General features: G+C 48.3%; 1 protein-coding gene across 1 annotated transcript in view; it reads left to right on the forward strand.

Moving 5' to 3' along the window:
* Window positions 1-1,413: 1,413 nt before the first annotated feature.
* Window positions 1,414-23,308, forward strand: part of lamtor3 (late endosomal/lysosomal adaptor, MAPK and MTOR activator 3) — a 28,316-nt gene continuing 6,421 nt past the window's right edge. The window contains exons 1-6 of the mRNA XM_086006205.1: window positions 1,414-1,521; window positions 10,405-10,448; window positions 12,697-12,731; window positions 14,373-14,431; window positions 17,483-17,616; window positions 22,900-22,963. Coding sequence (XP_085862331.1) covers window positions 10,440-10,448; window positions 12,697-12,731; window positions 14,373-14,431; window positions 17,483-17,616; window positions 22,900-22,963 — 301 coding nt within the window. The 5' untranslated portion in view covers window positions 1,414-1,521; window positions 10,405-10,439. The remainder of the gene's footprint in view (window positions 1,522-10,404; window positions 10,449-12,696; window positions 12,732-14,372; window positions 14,432-17,482; window positions 17,617-22,899; window positions 22,964-23,308) is intronic.

The following is a 23,308-nucleotide window of genomic DNA, read 5'->3' on the forward strand; positions in this document are numbered from 1 at the left end:
CTCCCCCACACACACCTGGCACCAGAGCTCGGCCCCTCCCCCACACACACACCTGGCACCAGAGCTCAGCCCCTCCCCCCCCACACACACCTGGCACCAGAGCTCGGCCCCCCCCCACACACACCTGGCACCAGAGCTCGGCCCCTCCCCCACACACACACCTGGCACCAGAGCGCGGCCCCTCCCCTCCCCCCACACACCTGGCACCAGAGCTCAGCCCCTCCCCCACACACACCTGGCACCAGAGCTCGGCCCCTCCCCCACACACACCTGGCACCAGAGCTCGGCCCCCCCCCACACACACCTGGCACCAGAGCTCGGCCCCTCCCCCACACACACCTGGCACCAGAGCTCGGCCCCTCCCCCACACACACCTGGCACCAGAGCTCGGCCCCTCCCCCACACACACCTGGCACCAGAGCTCGGCCCCTCCCCCACACCTGACACCAGAGCTCGGCCCCTCCCCCCCACACACCTGTCACCAGAGCTCGGCCCCTCCCCCACACACACCTGTCACCAGAGCTCGGCCCCTCCCCCACACACCTGGCACCAGAGCTCGGCCCCTCCCCTCCCCCACACACACCTGGCACCAGAGCTCGGCCCCTCCCCCACACACACCTGGCACCAGAGCTCGGCCCCTCCCCCACACCTGGCACCAGAGCTCGGCCCCTCCCCCCTCAACACCTGTCACCAGAGCTCGGCCCCTCCCCCACACACCTGGCACCAGAGCTCGGCCCCTCCCCCACACACACCTGTCACCAGAGCTCGGCCCCTCCCCCACACCTGACACCAGAGCTCGGCCCCTCCCCCCTCAACACCTGTCACCAGAGCTCGGCCCCTCCCCCACACACCTGACACCAGAGCTCGGCCCCTCCCCCACACACACACACACGACACCAGAGCGCGGCCCCTCCCCCCTCAACACCTGTCACCAGAGCTCGGCCCCTCCCCCACACACCTGGCACCAGAGCTCGGCCCCTCCCCCCTCAACACCTGTCACCAGAGCTCGGCCCCTCCCCCACACACCTGTCACCAGAGCTCGGCCCCTCCCCCCCACACCTGGCACCAGAGCTCGGCCCCTCCCCCACACACACCTGGCACCAGAGCTCGGCCCCTCCCCCATAACACGAAACGCCAGTGCTGGCCCCTCCCCTAAACATGTGACACCAGAGATTGGCCCCGCCCCTAAACGTGACGCGAGATTGGCCCCGCCCCAAACACCTGACGGCAGAGCTGGCCCCGCCCCTAAACATGTGACACCAGAGATTGGCCCCGTGCCTAAACGTGACGCCAGAGATTGGCCCCGCCCCTAAACACATGACGGCAGAGCGGACCCCGCCCCTAAACACGTGACACCAGCGACTGGCCCCGCCCCTAAATGTGACGCCAGAGATTGGCCCCGCCTCAACATGTGACGCCGGCGCTTGGCCCCGCCCCGGGGCGCTGATTGGCGGGCTCGGTGCGGGTTGACGAGTTGGAGCGGCGGCAGCGGCAGGAGCACTGATTGGGGATCGTGCTGAGGTAACCGCGTCTCTCCCCCCGCCCCGGGCTTCCCTCAGCCCGCGGGCAGCAGCTGCACAGGCCCGGCCCACCGCGCCAAGGCTCCAGCCCGGCCGAGAAACGCACAGCGGGGTCGGGTGTTCAGGGTAAAACCGCGCTCGCCACATCACCTTGAAACTCGTCTTTTAAAACCGCCTCAGTTCTCCAGCCGGCCCCAGAAAGTTCTGGAAGATTCCAGCAACATCGGGGGACGAGTTCTGTTTGCACGGGACTGGTCAGCTGACCCCGATTCCAGTGACGTGGTTCCCGCCGTGACGTCACGCGAGACGGTGCCTGACGTCAGGCGACGTGTGATGTCAGCCCATCCTTCCCCTCGTGATGTCACGGCGGTGCATGTTCTGCCAGTTCCCCACATTGCAGCACAGGAGGAGGCCGTTTGGCCTGCCGTGCCCCTGCTGGCTCGGCCCAACCCCCGTCCACCCACCCTTAACCCTGTAAACCTCATCCTCAAGAACCCGTTCTGGGATGGCAGGAATGACGTATGAGGAGAGATTGGGTCGATTGGGCTTGTACTCGCTGGAGTTTAGAAGAATGAGAGGGGATCTCATTGAAACGTATAAAATTCTAACAGGACTGGACAGACTAGATGCAGGAAGGATGTTCCCGATGGCTGGGGAGTCCAGAACCAGGGGTCACAGTCTAAGGATAAGGGGTAAGCCATGTAGGACAGAGATGAGGAGTTTCTTCACCCAGAGAGTGGTGAACCTGTGGAATTCTCTACCACAGAAGGCAGTTGAGGCCAATTCATTAAATATATTCAAGAAGGAGTTGGATATATTTCTTAAGGCTAAAGGGATCAAGGGATATGGGGAGAAAGCAGGGACAGGGTACTGAGTTTGGATGATCAGCCATGATCTCGTTGAATGGTGGAACAGGCTTGAGGGGCCGAATGGCCTACTCCTGCTCCTATCTTCTATGTTTCTATGGCTCCCTCTTTAAAATTATTGATGGAATCGGCTTCCACCGCCTTTTCGGGCCAAGCGTTCCCGATCGCGACAACTCTCTGAGTGAAAAAAATCCTCCGTCTCCCCTCCAGATCTTTTGCCAATGATTTTAAATCTACGACCTCTAGTTATTGACCCTCTTGCCAGAAAGAAAGCCTTGCATTTCTCCAGCGCCTTTCACCACCACCAGACGACCCAAAGCGCATCATAGCCAACAGAGTCGTTTTTTTGACATGTACTCGCTGTTGTAATGTAAGAACAGCCTTTCTCTCAGATGCATTGCTTTCACAGCTTGACCTTATTTTCAGACCCCGAAACGCTGGTATTCCCTCCCCTAAAGGAATAGGAAGTAAGAGCTTCCCCTACAATCTCCGTGGTTTTAGTTTTAGGTTCCCGCTTTTGTCTGTTGTAAGCCACTTTGATATATATTAATGAGCTGGACTTGGGTATAAAGGGCATATTTCAAAGTTGGCCCGAAACTTGTAAATGTAGCAGTGAGGAGGATAGTAACAGATTTCAGAAAGACATAGACTGATGATATGCACAGAGACATGGCAGATGAAAGTTAACACAGAGAAGAGTGATGTGATTCATTCTGGTAGGAAGAATAAGAGAGGCAATATAAACTAAAGGTACAATTTTAAAGAGTACAATTTTAAAGGTGCAAGAGCAGAGAGATCGGGGTGTATGTACACAAATCTTTGAAGGTGGCAGGACAAGTTGAGAAGGTGGTTTCAAAAGGAATATGGGATCCTGGGCTTTCTAAATAGAGGCATAGTGTATAAAAGCAAGGAAGTTCCACTAAACCTTGATAAAACACTGGTCATGCCCCAGGTGGAGTATTGTGTCCAGTTCTGGGCACCACACCTTAGGAAGGATGTGAAGGCCTCGGAAAGGGTGCAGAGGAGATTTACTAGAATGGTACCAGGGATGTGGGAGTTTGGTTATGTGGAGAGACTGGAGAAGCTGGGGTCGTTCTCCTTAGAGCAGAGACGGTTAAGGGGAGATTTAATGGAGGTGTTCAAAATCATGAAGAGTAAATAAGGAGCAAGTGTTTCCAGTGGCAGGAGGGTCGGTAACCAGAGGACACACATTCAAGGTAATTGATAAAAGCACCAGAGGCGACATGAAAAAAAAAAATTTTACGTAGTGAGTTGTTGTGATCTGGAATGCGCTGCCTGAAAGGGCGGTGGAAGCAGATTCAATAGTAACTTTCAAAAGGGAGTCGGATAAATACTTGAAGGGGAAACATTTGCAGGGCTGTGGGGAAAGAGCAGGGGGAGTGGGACTAATTGGAGAGCTTGTTCAAAGAGCCGGCACAGGCACGATGGGCCGAATGGCCTCCTGTGCTGTATCGTTCTATGATTGTTCACTACAGTTAATTGCTGAATTTAAATGTTAATTTGAATATTTTTTTCCTTGTTCCTGCCCCCCTCCCAATCTCTCTTATCTCCTCCATCCCTGCAACCATCTGAGATCTCAACACTCCTCCAATTCTGGCATCTTGCGCACCCCTGATTGCCATGGGTCTCCCCCTCTCTACCTCTCTTCTCTCCTTTAAGACGCAGACTGATTCCTGGGATGGCAGGACTGTCGTATAAGGAGAGATTGGGTCGACTAGGCCTGTATTCACTAGAGTTTAGAAGAATGAGCTGACAGGGCTAGACAGACTGGATGCAGGGAGGATGTTTCCCCTGGCTGGGGGGTCTAGAACGAGGGGTCACAGTCTCAGGATATGGGGTGGGACATTTAGGACTGAGATGAGGAGAAATTTCTTCACTCAGAGGGTGGTGAACCTGTGGAATTCTCTACCACAGGAGGCTGTGGAGGCCAAGTCACTGAATATATTTAAGAAGGAGATAGATAGATTTCTAGACACAAAAGGCATCAAGGGGTATGGGGAGAGAGCGGGAATATGGTATTGAGATAGAGGATCAGCTATGATCATGTTGAATGGCGGAGCAGGCTCGAATGGCCGACTCCTCCTATTTTTCTATGTTAAAACCTACCTCTTTGACCAAGCTTTTGATCACCTTCCCTAATATCTCCTTATGTGGCTCGGTGACAATTTTTTGTCTGGTAACACTGCTGTGAAGTGCCTTGGGATGTTTAAAGCTGCTATATAAATGTATCAGTCGTTGCTGTTTTTTTGGGGAAAAGATGTTGGGAGACTTTAAGAGCGATATTTACAATCAATCGGAGTGGAACCCATTGCAACCCTTGTTAATTTTTGGGTTTGCTTTATTTGTGATGCATGTTAAATTAGGACAGCTTTTATTTGTTTACAAAACGAGCTTTGTTTTCTATGAAAGTTACAGATGTGAGAAGTATCAGCTGTGGCTCAGTGGGCAGCACGCCTGCCTCTGAGTCAGAAGGTTGTGGGTTCAAGTCCCACTCCAGAGACTCGAGCACAAAAATCTAAACTGACACTCCCAGCGCGGTGCTGAGGGAGTGCTGCACTGTCGGAGGTGCTGTCTTTCGGATGAGATGTTAAACCGAGGCTCCGTCTGCCCCCTTGGGTGACACTATTTTTGAAGAAGAGCAGGGGAGTTTAGAAATGCATTTGTTGAGGTCCATGAATTTCTGCGCTGGTGAAGGGAGAAAGAGAGATTCGTTTGCATAGAGCTGAGAATTTGGGAGTTACTGTTGTTTCAGTATGTGAAGCCTGTATTTGACCATTCGAAGGCTTTGTCGTCTATATTCTGGAACATCCTGGGTGAGCAACATGCTTTCTATTTTGGAATGTTTAAAACTGTACATGAAGAGCTGGCCAAATTTTTTAATGCTGTGGGTGATGGTGGGGTTGGTCCCTTATACAGGTTGAGTGTCCCGAATTCGGCGACCTCAGGACCGAGGCTGAGCCGGTTTTCGTGTTTTTCCGGAATTCGAAACGTGTTTCTGATGTCCGAAGTCCGGAAATATCGCAATCTGGGCTCGGGCGTTTCCGGACTTCAGACATCAGAAACGCGTTCCGAGTCCGGAAGTGCCTGGGCCCAGGTTGCGGTTTGACAGGGTGTCCGGATTCCAGAACATTTTACGGATTCCGGATGACCCTGCCACCAATCGTCCTGGATTCCGGAACTCCGGATTTTGGACGCTCAACCTGCAGCAGAATATTAACTGCATGGAGTAATATTTGGTTCTCCATTTCTCCAGAAATCGTCCATTTTTAGTGTAAAGTCTGTGGGTTGTGCAGTTAATAAATACACAGACTTCAGAAATAACAACAAACAGGTCTTTACTATTCGAAGGTCCGGGCGAATCTGCCCCAGAAATCCTGCTACAACACTTATATACTGGTGTGGTCACTATCGGTATTACAGTATACAGAAGCCAAACAAATAGTGCCACACCTAAAGTAGTTCCCTTAAAGGTGAACGGTTACATTCAATAGTTCCCTTAAAGGTAGATGGGTACATACACTACATTTAGGATCAAAAATTAATTTTCTTAATGAATGACCCTAATATTTCAGTTTCACATATGCATTTGTGAAATTTTACGGTATGGTACCTGTTTGAAACAGTCAGGCTTGTGTTAGGCTAGCCTAGCACTTTTAGAACCTGAGTTTGTATCCAGCCCACACTGATGGGGTGAAAGCCCCCTCTGGTTGCAAGAGTCTTAAGCGACATGAGTTTAGACAATCTCAACCCAGTTCCTAGCCACCATGGCCGCACAGCCACAGCATATTTTTTTTATATTTGTTCCTGGGATGTGGGCGTCGCTGGTAAGGCCAGCATTTATCGCCCATCCCTAATTACCCTCGAGAAGATGGTGGTGATGAGCCGCCTTCTTGAACCGCTGCAGTCCGTGTGGTGAAGATGCTCCCACAGTGCTGTGAGGGAGGGAGTTCCAGGATTTTGACCCAGCGACGATGAAGGATCGGCGATATATTTCCAAGTCAGGGTGGTGTGTAACTTGGAGGTGGTGGTGTTCCCATGCGCCTGCTGCCCTTGTCCTTCTAGGTGGAAGAGGTCACGGGTTTGGGAGGTGCTGCCGAAGAAGCCTTGGCGAGTTGCTGCAGTGCATCTTGTAGATGGTACACACTGCAGCCAGGGTAGACCGGTGGTGGAGGGAGTGAATGTTTAAGGTGGTGGATGGGGTGCCAATCAAGCGGGCTGCTTTGTCCTGGATGGTGTCGAGTTTCTTGAGTGTTGGAGCTGCACTCATCCAGGCAAGTGGAGAGTATTCCATCACACTCCTGACTGTGCCTTGTAGATGGTGGAAAGGCTTTGGGGAGTCAGGAGGTGAGACACTCGCCACAGAATACCCAGCCTCTGACCTGTTGCCACAGTATTTATGTGGCTGGTCCAGTTAAGTTTCTGGTGAATTGTGAACCCCCCAAGGATGTTGCTGGTGGGGGATTCGGTGATGGTAATGCCGTTGAATGTCAAGGAGTGGTGGTTAGACTCTTGCTTCTTGGAGATAGTCATTGCCTGGCACTTGTGTGGTGCGAATGTTACCTGCCACTTATCAGCCCAAGCCTGAATGTCATCCAGGTCTTGCTGCACGCAGGCATGGACTGCTTCATTATCCGAGGAGTTGCGAATGGAACTGAACACTGTGCAGTCATCAGCGAACATCCCCACTTCTGATGGAGGGAAGGTCATTGATGAAGCAGCTGAAGATGGTTGGGCCTAGGACACTGCCCTGAGGAACTCCTGCAGTGATGTCCTGGGGCTGAAATGATTGACCTCCAACAACTACAACCATCTTCCTTTGTGCTAGGTATGACTCCAGCCATGGAGAGTTTTCCCCCCCCGATCTCATTGACTTCAATTTTACTAGGGCTCTTTGATGCTATACTTGGTCAAATTTTGCCTTGATGTCAAAGGCAGTCAGTCTCGCCTCACCTCTGGAATTCAGCTCCATGTTTGGACCAAGGCTGTAATGAGGTCTGGAACCGAGTGGTCCTGCCGGAACCCAAACTGAGCATCAGTGAGCAGGTTATTGGCGAGTAAGTGCTGCTTGATAACACTCGACGACACCTTCCATCACTTTGCTGATGATTGAGAGTAGACTGATGGGGCGGTAATTGGCCAGATTGGTTTGTCCTGCATTTTGTGGACAGGACATACCTGGGCAGTTTTCCACATTGTCGGATAGATGCCAGTGTTGTAGCTGTACTGGAACAGCTTGGCTAGAGGCGCGGCTAGTTCTGGAGCACAAGTCTTCAGCGCGATAGCCGGGGTGTTGTCGGGGCCCATAGCCTTTGCTGTATCCAGTGCACTCAGCCTTTTCTTGATATCACTTGGAGTAAATCGAATTGGCTGAAGACTGGCTTCTGTGATGGTGGGGACCTCAGGAGTAGGCCGATATGGTTCATCCACTCGGCACTTCTGGCTGAAGCTGGTTGTAAACACTTCAGTCTTGTCTTTTGCACTCGCGTGCTGGGCTCTGCCATCATTGAGGGATGGGGATATTCATGGAGCCTCTTCCTCCCGTTAGTTGTTTAATTGTCCACTACCACTCATGACTGGATGTGGCAGGACTGCAGAGCTTTGATCTGATCCGTTGATTGTGGGATCACTTAGCCCTGTCTATAGCATGCTGCTTCTGCTGTTTAGCATGCATGTAGTCCTGTGTTGCAGCTTCCCAAAGTTGGCACCTCATTTTTAGGTACGTCTGGTGCTGCTCCTGGCATGCTCTTCTGCACTCCTCATTGAACCAGGGTTAGTCCCCTGGCTTGATAGTAATGGTAGAGTGAGGGATATGCCAGGCCATGAGGTTACAGATTGTGGTGGAATACAATTGTGCTGCTACTGATGGCCCACAGCGCCTCATGGATGCCCAGTTTTGAGCTGCTAGATCTGTCCTGAATCTATTCCATTTAGCACGATGGTAGTGCCACCCAACATGATGGAGGGTGTCCTAAGTGTGAAGACGGTATTTTGTCTCCACAAGGACAGTGTGGTGGTCACTGCTACCAATACTGTCATGGATAGATGCATCTATGACAAGTAGATTGGTAAGGACGAGGTCAAATAGGTTTCCCCTCGTGTTGGTTCTCTCACTACCTGCCGTAATCTTAGTCTGGCAGCTGTGTCCTTCAGTATCAAATTGTGTTTGATAACGCTCCGGTCAGCTTGGTCAGTAGTGGTGCTTCCGAGCCACTCTTGGTGATGGACATTGAAATCCCCCACCCAGAGTACATTCTGTGCCCTTGCTACTCTGAGTGCAACATGGCGGAGTACTGATACATCAGCTGAGGGAGGGCGGTAGGTGGTAATCAGCAGGCGGTTTCCTTGTCCGTGCTTGGCCTGAAGCCAGGAGACCTCATGGGGTCTGGAGTCAATGTTGAGGACTCCCAGGGCCACTCCTTCTCGCGTGTATACCACTGTGCCACCACCTCTGGTGGGTCTGTCCTGCCGGTGGGACAGGACACACCCAGGGATGGTGATGGAGGTGTCTGGGACATTGGTTGAAAGATATGATTCTGTGAATATGACTGTGTCAGGCTGGTGCTCGACTAGTCTGTGGGACAGCTCTCCCAATTTTGGCACCAGTCCCCAGCACTTTGCAGGGTTGACTGGGTTAGGTGTTGTCGTGTCTGAAGCCGGTGCCGAGGTCGATGCTGGGTGGTCGGTCCGGTTTTATTATTTTTTGTAGCGGTTTGGTACAACTGAGTGTCTCGCTCGGCCATTTCGGAGGGTAGTTAAGAGTCAACCACAGTGCTGTGGGTCTGGAGTCAGCAGATTTCCTTCACTAAAGGACATTAAGTGAACCAGATGGGTTTTTAAGACAATCCGATAGTTTCATGGTTACTGACACTAGCTTTTTATTCCAGATTTATTTAATTAACAGAATTTAAATTCCCCCAGCTGCCGTGGTGGGATTTGAACTCGTGTCTCTGGATCATTAGTCCAGGCCTCTGGATTACTGGACCAGTAACATAACCACTGTGCTACTATCCCTATTACAGGAAACTTTGGTTTATCCGGAGGTTAAAAGTCCGGAAAGCTCTACCGGCAAAATTCAGGAGCCGTTTCCTATAAGTATTTTTACTTCTCGTTGCTTTTTTTTCCCCAGTCAGGCTCTGCAAGGTCTGTAGCTAAGCAACAGCTTCAGCTAGCGACGCATTTAAGCTGCAGCCGACTGTTTTGAAGCTGTTGCTAAGCAACAGGGTTTGTTGATTCACATGGAGCTGAAAATCTCCGTATGTTTCAACATGTCCGGCAGTTTTGATCTAACGGCAACAGCTCGGTCCCGTCGGTGCCGGATAGCACAAAGTTTCCTGTATATCAATTTTGCCCAGTAGCTGGTAGAAATGGAAAAATGTCTCAGTGGTGCAATAACAACAACAACTTGCATTTATACAGCGCCTTTAACGTAGTAAAACGTCCCAAGGCGCTTCACAGGAGCGATTAGCAAACAAAATTTGACACCGAGCCACATGAGACCTTGGCCAAAGAGGTCGGTTTTAAGCAGCGTCTTAAAAGCGGGAGAGAGAGGTAAAGAGGCGGAGAGGTTTCAGGAGGGAATTCCAGAGCTGAAGGCACGGCCGCCAGTGGTGGAGCGATGGAAATCGGGCATGGGCAAGAGGCCAGAATTAGAGGAGCGCCAAGATCTCGGAGCATTGGAGGAGGCCATGGAGGGAGTTGAAAGGGAAATGAGATTGCAGCTGAACCATGTTGCTGGGCAGAATAGAGGAAGCTTCGACCCACTGGATACACAAAATACTCCATTGCTTAGAACTGACTCTTCTTGTCTTGCTGAATACAAAGTCGCACAAAAGCCATTGATTTCTAAAATCTTAAACTCCTCCATTCTCCCTGAAGCTATGTTGTGGCTCAGTTTGAATGTGAAAATGAATAATACTGTAATTTTGCCTTTATTCTAGTAAGTACATAAGAATAAAGTCATGCATTTAAATGAAGCACTTTACCTCATTGTGTTTCAGAATTGGGTTTGCCTCGTGTGAAATTTAAAAGGAAAATGGCAGATGTAAGTAATATTTTCCTAATTACTAAGAGGAAATGTGAAAAGCTAATTTGCTAGGTTGCCTATGTTGTAGGAAGTTTAAAGAGCGTATGGAAAAAATCTGCTTTTTCAAAGCACTATGACATAAATAAAGGTGCCAACAATTATCAGATGTGCAGTTACTGTACATTTGAACCAAGCTGAGTGGTGCAGCGGATGTGTCCCCACTGCTGTAAGCCGCGCAGCCAATCTAGATGCAAACAGAACTTCATCTAACATCTGTGATGTTGTGTACAACATCTGTGGACCCCACTGACATGGTCAGTTCATTTACTCTCCTTTTCGAATTCTTCAGAAAGCAAAATTCAGGGCGGAGGAAGCTTCCATTGTTGTGTCTGACTTCTAAGCTTAGTTCTAACATCGTGTTCTGCAGTGGTTCTTGCAACCTCCTAGACCTGATATCCGTGGCGCAAGGTTCGATTTATATTGACTGCACACCTAACGGTTCACTGTGGCCGTGACTCATTCCCCCTCACTGCCTCTCGACTCCCCCCCGGTGCCTCTGTGCTGTTAGACTGCGTGTCTGGCATCCCATCTTGGATGTGCCTTAATTTCATCCGGCTAAACATTGGGAAGACTGAAACCATTGTCTTTGACTCCCATCGCTTACTCCATCCCCTCACTGCTAACTCCATCCCCCCTCCCTGGCCCCTGCCTCACTTTGAACCAGACTGTTTGCTCCCTTGGACTCCTGTACAATCCTGAGATGTGGGTTTGATCATGGTCATAGAGTCATCATAAAGACTGTCTACCTCTAACATTGCCCACCTCCACCCTTACCTCAGCCTACCTGCTGCTGAAACCTTGACATGCCTTTATCATCATCAGACTCAATTACTCTCGCACTCTGCTGGACTGCATCCCTTCCACCATCCATAAACACATCAGCTCCTCCAGAATCTTGCTGCCCGTGTCCTATCCTGCTGCCCGTGTCCTATCCTGCTGCCCGTGTCCTATCCTGCTGCCCGTGTCCTATCCTGCTGCCCGTGTCCTATCCTGCTGCCCGTGTCCAATCCTGCTGCCCGTGTCCTATCCTGCTGCCCGTGTCCTATCCTGCTGCCCGTGTCCTATCCTGCTGCCCGTGTCCTATCCTGCACTAAGCACTCCTTTCCCACCAGCCTTGCCCCCATTAACCTACGCTGCCTCTTGGTCCCCCAGTGCCTCAGATTTTAAATTCTTATCCTTGTGTACAAATCCCTTCATGGCTTGGTCCCACTCTAGATCTAACTTCCTCCAGTATTACCACCACACCCAATGTGGTGAGATGGCCATTAAAAGCTGCAATGGAGAGCTGAATAGTTGCAGCAGCTCTGACTCACTAATAGGAGGTAGTGTTCTCAAATGATTAGACCCCGATTTTTGTCCCCATTCCTGAATATAATGGTCTCCATCTCTCAACGTATGATGGACAAGAGGCGCAATATCAAAGTTGGCAATCTGTCCAATCTCATCTTTCGGGCAGCCAACAAACTACAGGAAACTCTTTATCATCCGGCACCGACGGGACCGGCGTGGTGCTGGTTTATCAAAAAGTCCGGATTACAGAGAGGTATAGTTAAAAGGTACGAGAGCTCCGTACACAGCAACAAATCCAGGCTTCCCTGTTGCTTAGCAACAGGTGCAGGAACTCCAGCCACAGACCAAGCGTCCCTGTTGCTTAGCAACAAGTGCACGAACCCCAGTTACACAGCCACAGATCCAGGAACTGCCACTAATATGAAGTAAAACTTACCTGAACCTACTCCTGAATTTTGCCGGTTAACAAAGATTTCCGGTTATTTAGGTGCCAGTAAATTGAGAGTTTCCTGTATGTAGAGAAAGAGTCCTTTTTTGGTGTTCTGTGTCTTGATGATCTCCTCCCCCCCCCCGCCCCGTTTTTATACAGACTTTCCTTTAAACTCAGACCCCTAGATGGGGTAGGGTGTATTATTTTAGTGTATACAGAATGTTCCTGTGGAGTATTTCATGCATGATTGGTGTGAATTAAATAATTTGACCAATTGAAAACCACAGCTTAAATTAATTTTGTATGTTGGCTGCAGGTGAACAAGTTTTTAAACAATTCTTCAAAATAAATCCATGGCGGCTCTTGTAACTCACTGGAGCCGTGAGAGGTTTGAGCCTCAATTCTTGTTTCAAATTGAAAGTTTGCAATGTACTTACATGTTATAATAATGTAATAAAAATGTAAAAGAGACTTTCTTTTATGCAGGACTTGAAGAGATACCTTTACAAACAGTTGCCTAGGTAAGAGTATAAATCAATCTTCCCGTCTCTCTGATCTGCGTTTCCATTTCTAACTTTTCTTCGGTTAATTTCTGATTGGTTAATACCTTAGTTACTACCATAACCGCACATTAATAATCCCCGTACTATTAATTCATTAATTAGGCCTTTATATTTCTTAATTGCTATCTTTCTTTGCACTTCTTTATCTTCTAAACTTGTTTCCTCTTGGACTACTAAAGTCGCTTTCTCATCTTTTGTGGCCATTTTATAATCAAAATACTACAAATTTAAAACCTGTAATGTGGGGAGTGTAGATCGGCCGGTTTCAGCAGTAGACTCAAAGCAGTTCCCCGGCTTTTTTAAGACCTTGAGGTAGCGATTTCCTCACCATCCCCTGCCTCAATCTGTAATACACAAGAACTTGCGTTCCATCTACAAGTGCCGACTGTTCACTAATACTGTTTGAGAAACCAGCTTGGAGCGGTTGTCTCTACGCCAGTAATTATTATTCTAAACGCCGAGTCTTGGTTTTACAGATTTTATTGTAGGAAATAATACTCGGAGACAGCAGACACACACACGACAATGCGAAGGCTATGGGACACCTCGCATTACAGGTGCTGAGTTCGGTTGCAGGGTGATTAGCCCGCCAGCTCTTCCCTATCTTACTTTTTAAGCTCGGCTAAAAGGCCACTACATCACCTCCTCGATGACCTACCTTGGTTTTACAGCTAGCTTACATCAACTCGGCATTTTAGGGAGTAGGTCTCATAACAAAGTACAGAAAGGTAAAGATATACTCACCAAATGGATAGACATATCTATTAGAAGATTAGAACTAGCCAAGGCTATCTTGTATGGCAACAATCGATACAGCCATGGAGCTCATTCGTTGAAACTCTGCAGTTATTGCCTGTTTCAAAACTGTCTATTAATTACAAAATGGAGTTCTGAACATAAAATGGATTCTTTAATAAAAAATTTCCTGCTAGCGTTCCTAATGCCCTCTTTCCAACCCCCCCCCTTCCCCTCCCATTCTGCTGCTTGTATGTTGTCTGTCTGAACAGCTGCATTGCCTCTGCTTGTTTTCTGTCTCATCAAAGGAGATGAGTTGGGTGAATGCTGGTTGGAACGTTAGCAGTCCCTCCCTCCCTCCTTAATGCTAGTGAAACTGCTCTGTAACCAAATTAGCCGCACTGTCATTAAGGAGGTTGGGCAGCTCCACTCCCTAACTGCACTCACCTAACTTTTCACCGTTGGGAAGAGTAGAATTAGTGCCATGCTTTGGATTGAGGGAGGGTAGGTTTGCAATGTATGTGGGAGGTCACTATTGTGGCTCATTCTCTCCCCTTCCCTCACGGAGGCATTGACTCTTTGCTGGGTGTTGTGTAAATGACCATTATTCACGTGTGAGCCACCTTCGCTGTTAGTTCACCGTTATTACCCACTGCAAAATTCAGCCCAACAATTGTTATTTGTTCACACTCGACAACATTACAAGCTTTGGCTTCTCATTATTTCTGTGTGTCTTTCATTACAATTTTTCAATGAATAAAATCCTATTGTGCAATAATTTCAAAAATTGTTCTAATTCTAATACAAAAATATAGAGATGCCTGATCAGTACACTGCAAATAAATTTGCGCCATTGTTTTACAGTGTCGAGGGCCTTCATGCCATTGTAGTATCTGACAGAGATGGAGTGCCTGTAATTAAAGGTAATTTATAGCTGCTTGTTCAACCTGCCCTTTTACTGTGATCTTATAACTTATGGTCCTTATTCTTAATTTGGATTGGCTCCTCATCTATTTAGAAGGACTACTGCAATGTCCAAATAAACTTCAAACTAGATAGTACAGGTTGAAAATTAATATACTTTACCTCATCCTGATTATATAAAATTAGTTACAACACTGAAATAGTCTGCCCAAACCCAGTAGGGTGAAATTCAACATTGGCAGGGGGTACAAAGCACATTTATGCATTTATATAGCGCCTTTCATGTCTGCCGCGCTTTACACCCAATGAATTACTTTTGAAGTAGTCACTGTTGTAAAGGCAAATGAGAGATCCTATAAACAGCAACTGGATCATTTTGTTTTTGGCGGTGCTGGTTGAGGGAGAAATGTTGGCCAGGAGGTGGGAAGAACTCCCTGCTCCTCCCCCAATAATGCAGTGGGATGTTCAACGTCCATCTGAGAATGGCAGGCTGTTTAACGTCTCATTTGAAAAGACAGCACCTCTTGCCAGTGCTGTACTGAAGTGTCAGCCTAGATTATGTGCTCAGATCCACAATGGAGCTTGAATCCATAAGCTCGGACTGGGGGGCAGGGAAACAAGAGAGTGCTACCTACCTATCCAAACTGACACTACTGTGCTCTTGTTCGGTGGATTGGACTTTTATTTAAAAAAATGCCTTCCTAGCTTTTGATTTATTAATTTTTGGTCCATGATCTCTATTAGCAAGATACCCCGGACACTGATTTTTTAAAATATATTTGTTCATGGGATGTGGGCGTTGCTGGCAAGGCCAGCATTTATTGCCCATCCCCAGTTGTCCTTGAGAAGGTGGTGGTGAGCCGCCGCCTTGAACCACTGCAGTCCGTGTGGTGAAGGTGCTCCCACAGTGCTGTTAGGGAGGGAGTTCCAGGATTTTGACCCAGCGACGATGAAGGAACGGCCGATATATTTCCAAATCAGGATGGTGTGTGACTTGGAGGTGGTGGTGTTCCCATGCGCCTGCTGCCCTTGTCCTTTAGTTGATAGAGGCCACGGGTTTGGGAGGTGCTGCCAAAGAAGCCATGGCAAGTAGCTGCAGTGCATCTTGTAGATAGTACACATTGCAGTCACGGTGCGCCGGTGGTGGAGGGAGTGAATGTTTAAAGTGGTGGATGGGGTGCGAATCAAGCAGGCTGTTTGTCTTGGATGGTGTCGAGCTTCTTGAGTGTTGTTGGAGCTGCACTCATCCAGGCAAGTGGAGAGTATTCCATCACACTCCTGACTTGTGCCTTGAAGATGGTGGAAAGGCTTTGGGGAGTCAGGAGGTGAGACACTCGCCGCAGAATACCCAGCCTCTGACCTACTCTTGTTGCCACAGTATTTATGTGGCTGGTCCACTTAATTTTCTGGTGAATGGTGAACCCCAGGATATTGATGGTGGGGGATTCAGCGATGGTAATGCCGTTGAATGTCAAGGGGCGGTGGTTAGACTCTTGTTGTTGGAGATAGTCATTGCCTGGCACTTGTTTTGTGCGAATTGTACCTGCCACTTATCAGCCCAAGCCTGAACGTTGTCCAGGTCTTGCTGCATGCAGGTATGGACTGCTTCATTATCTGAGGAGTTGCGAATGGCACTGAACACTGCAGCCATCAGCGAACATCCCCATTTCTGACCTTATGTTGGAGGGAAGGTCATTGATGAAGCAGCTGAAGATGGTTGGGCCTAGGACACTGCCCTGAGGAACACCTGCAGTGATATCCTGCGGCTGAGATGATTGACCTTCACCCACCACAACCATCTTTGTGCTAGGTATGACTCCAGCCAGTGGAGCATTTTCCCCCCCAATTTCCATTGACATCAGTTTTACTAGGGCTCCTTGATGCCACACTCGGTCAAATGCTGCCTAGATGTCAAGGGCAGTCACTCTCACCTCACCTCTGGAATTCATCTCTTTTGTCCATGTTTGGACCAAGGCTGTAATGAGGTCTGGAGCCGAGTGGTCCTGGCAGAACCCAAACTGGGCATCTGTGAGCAGGTTATTGGTTGACTTGCTGGATTGATTTACAGTGTCAGCTGTGGCTCAGTGGGCAGCACTCTCACCTCTGAGTCAGGAGGTTTGGGTTCAAGTCCCACTCCAGAGACTTGAGCACAAGAATCTAGGCTGATATTCCAGTGCAGTACTGAGGGAGCGCTGCACTGTCAGAGGTGCCGTCTTTCGGGTGAGACATTAAAGTGAGGCCCCGTCTGCCCTTTCAGGTGGACGTATAAGATCCCACGGCACTGTTTCCATGAAGAGCAGGGAGTTCGCCCCGGTGTCCTGGGCCAATATTTATCCTGCAATCGATATCACTAAAAGAGATTATCTGGTCATTATCACATTGCTGTTTGTTGGAGCTTGCTGTAACGTGTTTCCTACATTACAACAGTGACCACACCTCAAAAGTACTCCATTGGCTGTAAAGCGCTTTGGGACATCCTGAGGTGGTGAACGGCGCTGGAGAATTGCAAATCTTTCTTTTCTTTTTACCGGAGATGCTCTTCTAACTTTTCCTCGTGAGCTAAAAAGCATTATTCATATAACACTCCGTTTACTGAGTGAAGGAGACCTGACCCAACTTAAGAAAGGAAAAACTTGCATTTATGTAGCGCCTTTCACGACCACCGGACGTCTCAAAGCGCTTTACAGCCAATGAAGTATTTTTTTTTGGAGTGTAGTCACTGTTGTAATGTAGGAAACTTAAACTAACTGAAGCAGGGCAGTTGGAGTGACTGACGAACCATACTTGAACCCATGATTTGGCGATTGTCAGCCGAGATCTCCACACTTTGTGAGACGGCACTAAAACAATAATTATGATCTGAGTTCTGTTTTCAGAGCTTTGAAACATCTTACAATTTTCCCCGCCCCCAGTCAGAATACCGTTGCTGGTACGTGAATAGCGATGAGGTTTTCTGTTTTGATGGAGTGTTTTCTTAATGTGTTAACCGGCTCCATTTGTGCCTGTGGAGCAGTAAAAACTAATTGTTCCCATGGGTTGTTTCCCTTCAGTCGCTAATGATAATGCACCAGAACATGCACTGCGGCCCGGATTCCTCTCGACCTTCGCCCTAGCAACAGATCAAGGAAGCAAGCTGGGACTCTCAAAGAACAAGAGCATCATTTGCTATTACAATACTTACCAGGTAATTTTTTTTGTTGAATCTTCTATATTTAATGAGCGCCTCACTAAAGTAGTTAGTACATGCCTCTCCTCTCATAAGGAATAGGAGCAGGAGTCGGCCCCTCGGGCCTGCTCCGCCATTCAGTAAGATCACGGCTGATCTTTGACCTCAACTCCACCTTCCCGCCCTATCATATCCCTTGATTCCATTAGAGTCCAAAGATCTATCGAATCTGTCTGAATATACTCAACGACTGAGCCTCCACAGCCCTCTGGGGTAGAGAATTCCAAAGGTTCACAACCCTCTGAGTGAAGAAAGTCCTCCTCATCTCAGTCCTAAATGGCCGACCCCTTATTCTGAGACTGTGACCCCTGGTTCGAGACTCTCCAGCCAGGGGGAAACAGCTTCTCAACATCTACCCTGTCAATCCCCCTCAGAATCTTGTATGTTTCACATGCGATCACTCTCTCCACCCCATTACATGTATTTTTCTTCTTTGAATTCAAATTGCATTAAAAAAAATTTAACCTTGGAGTCCTGTTCTAATGGACAACATGCACTTGTTGCATGTTAAGTGTGGGTACATTTTTAATATAAAATGGTACACTGGTTGCTACATATTGGTATATAGTTGTACACTTTTAACATTATTTAAAGGAGGATGCATTGGTGGCAGGGTTATCCACATTGGCACAGCAGCTTTACACACTTCTAGATCAGGATGGTTAGGTCCAATGTTCCCTCTAATTTTTTTTTTGGTGCATGGTCCCTTTAACTGGCTGCACGGCCCATTCAAATTTTCGCGCATGTGCTTTTATTTCCATTGAAAAGCCGGTGTGCCTGCACGGGACCTCCAGACTGCTGCGCAGCTTAGCGGGCATGTTAGTTGGGTCACTTGTGCAGTTGCAATCAGATTGTGATGTGTTTCCATCTTCTGTATTGCATCACCAGCCTGCCCCTCCCTCTGCAGAGATAGGTTGAGTATTTAAATGAGGTTTTATATTTCCTCTAGGCCGGATCAGGAATATTTATTTCCATTTTAAATTGTGGCCATTACCAAAGTTGTACCTTTTGAGAACCTTTGTGTGCAGTCAGACTTGCTCTTGGCTCCCACCTGTGTCGGGCAGTAGAACAGCACTTGCATGCTGCAGTTATACTGCTGACCTGCAGCCGGATCAATCCTCAAAATAAACCCCCAAAATTGCCTGCTACTGTACCGCCATTCTGTCAGGGAAACAAATTGTTGACCAAGCTGTAAAGATCTTCTTACATAGAAACATAGACATAGAAGATAGGAGTAGGCCATTCGGCCCCTCGAGCCTGCTCCGCTATTCAGTGCGATCATGGCTGATCATCCAATTTCAGTACCCGGTCCCTGCTTTCTCCCCATATCCCTTGATCCCTTTAGCCTTAAGAAATATATCTAACTCCTTCTTGAATATATTTAATGAATTGGCCTCTACTGCCTTCTGTGGTAGAGAATGCCACAGGTTCACCACTCTCTGGGTGAAGAAATTCCTCCTCATTTCTGTCCTAAATGGCTTACCCCTTATCCTTAGACTGTGACCCCTGGTTCTGGACTCCCCGGCCATCGGGAACATCCTTCCTGCATCTAGTCTGTCCAGTCCTGTCAGAATTTTATAAGTTTCAATGAGATCTTGTTCTTAGGCAGTCCCTCGGAGCCAAGGATGACTTGCTTCCACATTAAAAATGAGTTCTCAGGTGACTGATGAGACCAGTGCGGGACCTACAGGGCTGGATTTTATCAATGGAGGCGAGTAGGAGGCGGGACTCCCACTTTTGGGGTACATGCCTCTCCTCTCATAAGGAATAGGAGCAGGAGTCGACCATTCGGCCCCCTTGAGCCTGCTCCACCATTCGATCACATCACTCCCGCCTCCATCGAGTTGTGGCCAACCCACTCGATTTTCCCTTGATTGACCTTGTTGAGCCCGCCCAGTGGGCTCAGCAGGCCAATTAAGGGCCACCCGGCAACAGGTGACGTTACAGATTGACATTTCATCTGTCAAGAGCTTTTGACAGATGAAATATCAGCGTTTGACAACTAAACACTAACAATCTGTAATCGAAGTTAATTCCTTCCTCTCGGGCTGATTTAGAGATCTTTCCAGAACAGAAAGCAGAGGCTGCAGATTTTGACAGCTCGCGGCCATTCTGCTTTCTGTGCCGGTGAGATGAGGGACTCGCGAGACCTGAAGGAAGGAAGCCTGCATTAGTAAGTAAAGGTAATTAAAACTTATTTAAACACTTCACACACACCAAACACAATTACCTCTGCACTCATGCACCCATCACTCCCCTGAACACCGGACATCTCGAACCCTCCAAGTCCTTCAGCCCGACGGTCGGCCTCGCTAACTTGGCATGGTTTGAAGCCATCGGGAATCCCACACTTCAGGGATAAAAATAGGGATTAGGCTAAAAACTACCTGTTAACAGGCAGTTAATTGGAACTAATCCCCTTCCCGCCTCGGGGAGGCGGGTCCCAGCACAGGTCGGGTACCCGCCTCCTGGGAAACGGGCATGGAGGTGGGTTGGGGGCGGGATGGGTTCGTGCCCCCCGATTTCGCGATTTTAACACCCAACACGCCTCCATTCCCGCCTCCACGGCCCTGGGAAATTCAAACCACAGTCTCTGTCACAGGTGGGACAGACGGTGGTTGAAGGGGCGGGTGGGTGGGGTGCTTGGGTTGATGTGCGCTGCCTGCGCTTGGCTTCTGCTTGCTCCTGGCAAAGGGACTCGAGGTGTTCAGCGCCTTCCCGGATGCTTCTCCTCCACTTTGTGCGGTCTTGGGCCAGGGATTCCCAGGTGTCGGTGGGGATGTTGCACTTTTTCAAGGAGGCTTTGAGGGTGTCCTTGAAGCGTTTCCTCTGCCCACCTGGGGCTCTTCTGCCGTGTCGGAGCTCCGAGTAGAGCGCTTGTTTTGGGAGTCTCGTATCGGGCATGCGGACGATGTGACCTGTCCTTTGAAGAAGCTGTAAAGATACTGTTGGCATCACACCAAAATCTTAACCTTTAACAGCTGCAGGTATGGTGCAGCGTGCTGGCACCAGCAGCATGTCAAAGGTGTCAGGGCCTTAGATAGGGTACCGAGGATGATACTAGAATATCAGGGATGCGGGACATCAGTTACAAGGAGAGACTAGAGAAGCTGGGATTGTTCTCCTTAGAGCAGAGAAGGTTAAGGGGAGATTTAATAGAGGTGTTCAAAACCATGAGGAGTTGATAAAAAAGTAAATAAGGAGAAAGTGTTTCCACTGGTAGAAGAGTCGGTAACCAGAGGACACAGGTTTAAGATAATTGGCAAAAGAACCAGAGCGGGAGATGAGAAGAATGTTTTTACGCAGCGAGTTGTTGTGATCTGGAACGCGCTGCCTGAAAGGGCGGTGGAAGCAGATTCAATAGTAACTTTCAAAAGGGAGTTGGATAAATACTTGAAGGGGGAAAAATGTGTAGGGCCATGGGGAAAGAGCAGGGGGGAGTGGGACTAATTGCCTAGCTCTTTCAAAGGGCCGACACAGGCCGATGGGCCGAATTACCTCCTTCCGTGTTGTATCACCTCTGTCTATTAGTGAATATTTTTCTATATTTTGTTGTAAGTTTTTTAATTTTTACTTTACCTGCTAAACTGGCAAAGCAGATGGTACATGTGTTGTTCTTTCAGTATATTCTTAGTTGCATAATATTTTTTAAAATAGGTACAAAATTCCTTTCTTGAGCTGCTCATTTACAGTATTCATTAGTGGAAACCGGAGCTCTGGTTCGGGGTTGACATCCAGTGGGATTTGTGCTGATATAAAGTTGTCTATGGCCATGGCAGGTGTGCTCCTGTCACGGCCTGTCGGACTGTTAATCAGCCTGAGAATCTTCCCACTACTTCATGGGGGGAGAGAGTGTGAAGAATAAGAAAAACAAGCAAACGGTATTCATTCGCACCCTTTAATCAAATAATGGAATGTTGGCCTTTATAACTAGAAGGCTAGAATATAAAGGGAGAAGGTTTTGCTACAGCTACACAAAGCCCTGGTTAGACCACATCTGGAGCACTGTGTACAGCTCCGGGCACCGCACCGTAGGAAGAGGGTATATTGGCCTTGGATGGAGTGCAGCCCAGATTCACCAGAATGTTACCAGGGCTCCAAGGGTTCGATTAGGAGGAGATTTTACATAAACTAGGCTTGTATTCCCTGGGCTTTAGACGGTTAAAGGGGGATTTGGTTAAGGTTTTTAGGATTTTGAAAAGAAATGATAGGGTAGATAGAGAGAAACTATTTCCGCTGGCGGGGAGTCTAGGACAAGGGGACGTAACCTTAAAATCCGAGCCAGGCCATTCAGGAGAGAAGTTAGGAAACACTTCTTCACACAGAGGGTGGTAGAAGTGTGGAACACTCTCCCACTAAAAGCAGTAGATGGAAGCTCAATTGATCATTTTAAATCTGAGATCGATAGATTTTCGTTTGTTAGACAAAGCTATTAAAGGATATGGTGCCAAGGTAGGTGGATGGAGTTAAGATACGGATCAGTCATGATTTCATTGAACTGCGGGACAGGCTCGAGGGGCTGAATGGCCTACTCCTGTTCCTATATTTAATGCATTTCTGAGGCTAGGTGCGGAAACGTGAAGCTGTACCTTTGCCCAGTATTGCTTTCGATGGAGAAACAGAACTGGTGGCAGTCAATTCAATGTCGAGTTGCTTCCCATTTCAGCACTTGGCCTCAAATGAGGTAAAACACCATTTGTTGGTAAGCTGGTTTGGTAACCATTTGGTTGAGACCTACTCATTTTATCAGATTATTATAGTGTTGCTTTAACGTTCAGCCATTCCCTCTGGCATAGTTATCCAGTTTCATCGTAAGCGTATCACCGGGGGAGATGACCAGTCAGATCCTATTAACTGTTCTTTTTTAATTGAGGTTTGACCCAAACAATGTTTTGGTTTAGTGATTTTTTTTAAGAAAAAGAGAGACTTGCATTTCTAAAGCGCCTTTCATGACCGCAAGATGTGCTTTACAGCCAATGAAGTACTTTTGAAGTGTAGTCACTGTTGTAATGTAGGAAACGCGGCAGCCAATTTGCGCACAGCAAGCTCCCACAAACAGCAATGTGATAATGACCTGATAATCTGTTTTTAGTGATGTTGATTGAGGGATAAATATTGGCCCAGGACACCGGGGAGAACTCCCCCCTGCTGTTCTTCGAAATAGTGGCCGCAGGATCTTTTATGTCCACCTGAGAGACGGATGAAAGATGAATAATAATTATTATTCTTTTTGCTTTCCAGGTTGTGCAGTTTAATCGGTTGCCTTTGGTAGTTAGCTTCATAGCCAACAGCAGTGCTAACACAGGTACTTCATTTTGTTTATATTATAGTGGTATATATTTTAACAGTGTGCAATGGTCCCTCTCTTTTTTTTGGTCACCGTGGGCCATTCAAAACTCCGCACATACGCGACTTTTCTATTTAAAAGCCGGCTCACCGGCTGCGCGGGACCTTCAAAGCGTTACGTGGCTGCGCAGCTTAAAGGGAACATTGCCGGTGTGTAATGATGCTGAAGACACTTGGAATGCTATTTCCATTATCGCCCTACCATATTGGTACAACGTGTATTAAAGCTACATCGAGTGCAAGTATTGTTTCAGTATCCCAAACGTGGCATGCTGCTCTTCACAGAACGTTTTTGTTACCTGCC

The sequence above is a fragment of the Somniosus microcephalus genome, chromosome 2, assembly GCF_052327205.1.
Source record: "Somniosus microcephalus isolate GS21.2 chromosome 2, FLI_Smic_1.0, whole genome shotgun sequence".
Taxonomy (NCBI): domain Eukaryota; kingdom Metazoa; phylum Chordata; class Chondrichthyes; order Squaliformes; family Somniosidae; genus Somniosus; species Somniosus microcephalus.